This window comes from Merops nubicus, unplaced genomic scaffold, assembly GCF_000691845.1.
Source record: "Merops nubicus isolate BGI_N331 unplaced genomic scaffold, ASM69184v1 scaffold24703, whole genome shotgun sequence".
NCBI lineage: Eukaryota > Metazoa > Chordata > Aves > Coraciiformes > Meropidae > Merops > Merops nubicus.
In genome coordinates, this window is record NW_008598599.1 from 960 (window position 1) to 4,762 (window position 3,803).

Below are 3,803 nucleotides of genomic sequence, written 5' to 3' on the forward strand. Positions count from 1 at the left end.
TCACTCACATACCTGGCACTCAGCTAGCAGCAAAGTCCAAACAACCTGGAGCCTGTGGTCCAATGAGCTCCCCACAACAGAACAGGTAAGGAGCATGAGGCCTGGGGAGCCCCACATGCCCTCACCCTGCTCCTGCTCGCCTCTCTAGCAGCTGGGAGGAGGCAGCTGGGGATGGAGAGGCAGCCTGGGACTCACCTGGAGCCGCTTCATGGCCTCCGAGTCGTGGTCAGCCTTCACCTTACAGGCCACCAGGAGCTGTGCTGTGGAGGCAGCCACCTGCTTGGCGGATGAGATGAGCTTCTCCTCGCTGGCGTGGCCCTGCACGGCTGCGTTGGCAGCTTCACACAGGTTGTTGGTGGCAGCAGCCACCATGCGTGCCTGCAGTGAGAGCAGCTGTCAGGGCAGCCACAGGAGCCTCCTCTGGGGAAGGTACACCCCAGCTGGCCCAAGGAGGCTGTGGGCTACAAGATGGTGACAGCCAGCTTCCACGCCCTGTCTCAGCTGGTGGGAAGAGGGAGCAAGAAGCATGGCTGCTTCTTCTACCAAGAAGAAGTGCAACAGAGAAATACATGCTCATCTTTGAAACAGGACCCAGGAGGTGTGTGTCCTCCCCCCCTCATCCCCTGAACAGGATCTTGATACTCACGGCTGAAATGAGTCCCTGGGACCACTGTCCATCATCCACTGCATTGGCGGGGGGTGGGCCCACCTGTGAGGAAGGAGAGGAGGAGGAGTTAGCCTCACTGCTCTGCACACCCCTTGCCACACGGCACGAGGGCTACAAGCAGCCCTGGTGGAAGAGAGAACCCACCACAGCCCTGTATTTTCTTCTTTCTTTCCCTCTTCCAGCCTTACCTTTCCTTGGGCCACTAACTCTCGCTGGGCTGCTGAAGCCGCCTTCACCAGGGCGCTCGTGGCCGCAGCAATGGATTTGGCAGCTTCCAGGATCTGCTCCTCAAAGTTCAGGCTCTCGTCTGCTTGCTGCAGGCAAAAGCAGGCAGTGATTTCCCAGGTAGGGGTGCTGGGGCAGATGGAGCAGGGGAGGACGATGGCTGAAGGGGGCTTTGGGGGCATACATAAATCTAGACTAAGGGCTGTGGGGTGCAGGAGGGTGCAGGCTGTCCAAGGAAGGTCCAACTAGGAATGTGGGAGGCAGTGGGAGTGCAGGAAGAGGGACTGACTATTGTGTGAGGCTTCACACCTGGCTGCAGCACAGGTAGGAGAACCCCAGCCCACCCCACACTGAGCACAAGGGTCAGCCAAGGCTCAGCACAACTACCTTGGGCTTGGCTCTTGGTTTCAGCTGCTCCAGCTTCTTGGCTGCAGCCTCAATGGCAGCTGCTGCCCCCAGCAGCTCGTTCTCAGCAATGACGGTGGGGTCTTCTGGGTCAACCCACTCCGTCCCTAGAAAAGCCGAAGCAAGACAGGTTAAATCTGTGCGTGACCTGATTTCTGACTTGCTTCACCTCCTTCATTACCTGCTGAGCCCTCCAACCTAATCCCAGCCCTCAGTCCTGCCTTGCTGAGCAGGACCTTTCCTTACCTTTCATGGCCTCAGCTGCCTGGATGAGCTCAGTGACAGAGCTGGCCACACGCTTGGAGTAACCTGCGAGCTGCTGCTTCAGCTCGTGAGTCGGCTTCTGCAGGATCTGTGGGGCAGGAGCAGAAGTGACCACCGTGGAAAAGGGGGGCCTCACAGGTCTATTTGGGGTGCGCTCCCCAGGGAGGGATGGTAGGATCCTCCAGCTCCCCCCCGCATATGCACACATCAGGCATTGTCTGTGATGCTTTCTGGAGTGACCCTGGCTGGTCTCCTCCTGCCTGAGGATGGGATGAGTCTCCCCCAGACCTTCTTTATCTGCAGCCTCTGGGATGTCTCACAGACAAAAGACCCTCAGCACAACCCTTCCTGCACTCAGCAGCTAGCCCCTGCAGCACTTCTCCCCCACTCCAAAGCATTTCAAGCTTTCAGGAAGCACTTTCCTCTCACTGTCCTCATTTTGGAGATTTGCCTGCAAACACAAGCTGGGCAAAGGGAGAGACCCTGGAGCCATGTCCCAGCCTAGGACGGCTGGCCTCAACAGGGACAAGGTGGCAGGCAGAGCCACGAGTGTTGCTGACAGGGGCGGGGACACGCAGACACATGCACACACCACAGCACACGCGTGTGCACAGAGCACCCGTACACGCCAGCAACGCTGCCCGCTGCCTGGCCTGCAGCCCCCCAGCGGAGCCCGTGTGAGTACACACACATGGCCCCCGGGACCCGCAAGTGCCACCCCAGCACTGGGCTGGGCACGCAGACACACCGTGAGCCAGGCTCATGCTGAGGTTAGACACCAACAGGCACCCCAAGGTTGCCTTACTCACCGGCTGACAGGGAGAGAGGGAGAAGAGAGAGAAGACAGCAGTGAACGCCCCGGCTGGGACACGCGGGTGCTGGGGTTGGGGGGCACGGGGAGGGCAGGGGAAGGTGGGTGTTCTCCAGTGAGGGGTGAAGGGCAGCCAAGAGGAGAGGTGGGAACGAAGGATCAGAGGTCCCAGATGGGGAGCTGTGCTGCCGTCATTAGCTCACAGTTCAGCCTGGCAGGGCTGGGGGAGCCAGGGCACCTGGATGAGGCTCCCATGGCCGGAGGACCCCCAAAAAAAGAGCCACCCTCCTCCTGACCCCCTTTACAGCATATTTCTGCCCCCACCGAACTGCTTCACAGCAGTTTTCAGCCAGAAGATCTCTCTGCTTTTGGAGGAAGAGACCTATCGTTACCAAATACCAAGTCCTTGTGGAGGTTCAAATTCCTTCCCCTCCCCAGTGAAATATGCAGCCTTTCCCACCCCTCTGCCGGGAGCCACTGTTTCCATGCCGAGGCAAACAACCCTCCTTCTCTAACTCCAGCCACGCTTGTTCACGCTCCCAGCAAGGCACTGGTTCCCACAGGGACCCAGCAACGGACTTACTGCTGCTGCTGGGCAGCGAGGCAGCATCACATCCGCCCCTCCCCTCCCACTCCCCTACATCCTTCCTGCTCGTGGCTTCCCAGGAACCTGCTGCTCTCTGAAAAATGGGACCCATGTGCCTTGTTCCCACCTTCGCAGGCCAGAGTGCTGCAGAGGATGAGGGGGTTGGTGGTCAGGGCTTTATCCTGGACTTGTGTGTGGCCATCCCGGAAAAGTCACCAGAGCTGTACGTGGCTCGAAGTCCCCAAGCTGATGGCACACAGGGGTGGCTGGTTTGCCCTCATAAGTGCATCCAGACTAAATGCCACATTATTAAGTCTGCTATCTGTTCAGACAACGTGTTTTAAACAACTAAATGGTCTCTACCTGGATCTGAAGGCACCCTGGAGGGAATGACCTTGCTAAGATGCACCTCCAGTGTACATTTCATGGGAGGTAATAGACGTCACATGGCAGCTGAACAGTTACAGCCAAAACACAGCGGAATAGCGTGTTCCTGAAGTAGCCTGACCTCGGGCACTGCCACACTAAGTCATTAGCCCAATCATCTGTTAACAACAGGTCAGCCAGAGAATTTCTCAGCACTCCAGCCTTGGCTGCCGTGACTTACGTGTGGCTAAAGCATCTTCCAGACAGTCATTTGATCTAGATGCAGAGGTTGGAAAACTCACTGCTCCCCTTGGAACTGTACCCCAGTGGCTACCTCCTTTGGATAAAATCACCCTTTGACTTTCCCTTCACCCAGCTTTCAATTTCTAGCTGCTGATTCCTGCCTACCTCCTCTTGAGGCTGACAGTACTGATTACTCTCTGCCTGAAACCACAGTCCAAGCTTCACTGCCTTATATC

General features: G+C 57.6%; 1 protein-coding gene across 1 annotated transcript in view; it reads right to left on the bottom strand.

Moving 5' to 3' along the window:
• LOC103769874 (talin-1) overlaps nucleotides 1-3,803 on the bottom strand; it is a gene marked incomplete at both ends in the record, with an annotated part of 9,163 nt that overhangs the window by 600 nt on the left and 4,760 nt on the right. Inside the window, 5 exons of the mRNA XM_008937114.1 lie at nucleotides 196-378; nucleotides 647-709; nucleotides 856-981; nucleotides 1,280-1,404; nucleotides 1,544-1,649. Coding sequence (XP_008935362.1) covers nucleotides 196-378; nucleotides 647-709; nucleotides 856-981; nucleotides 1,280-1,404; nucleotides 1,544-1,649 — 603 coding nt within the window. The remainder of the gene's footprint in view (nucleotides 1-195; nucleotides 379-646; nucleotides 710-855; nucleotides 982-1,279; nucleotides 1,405-1,543; nucleotides 1,650-3,803) is intronic.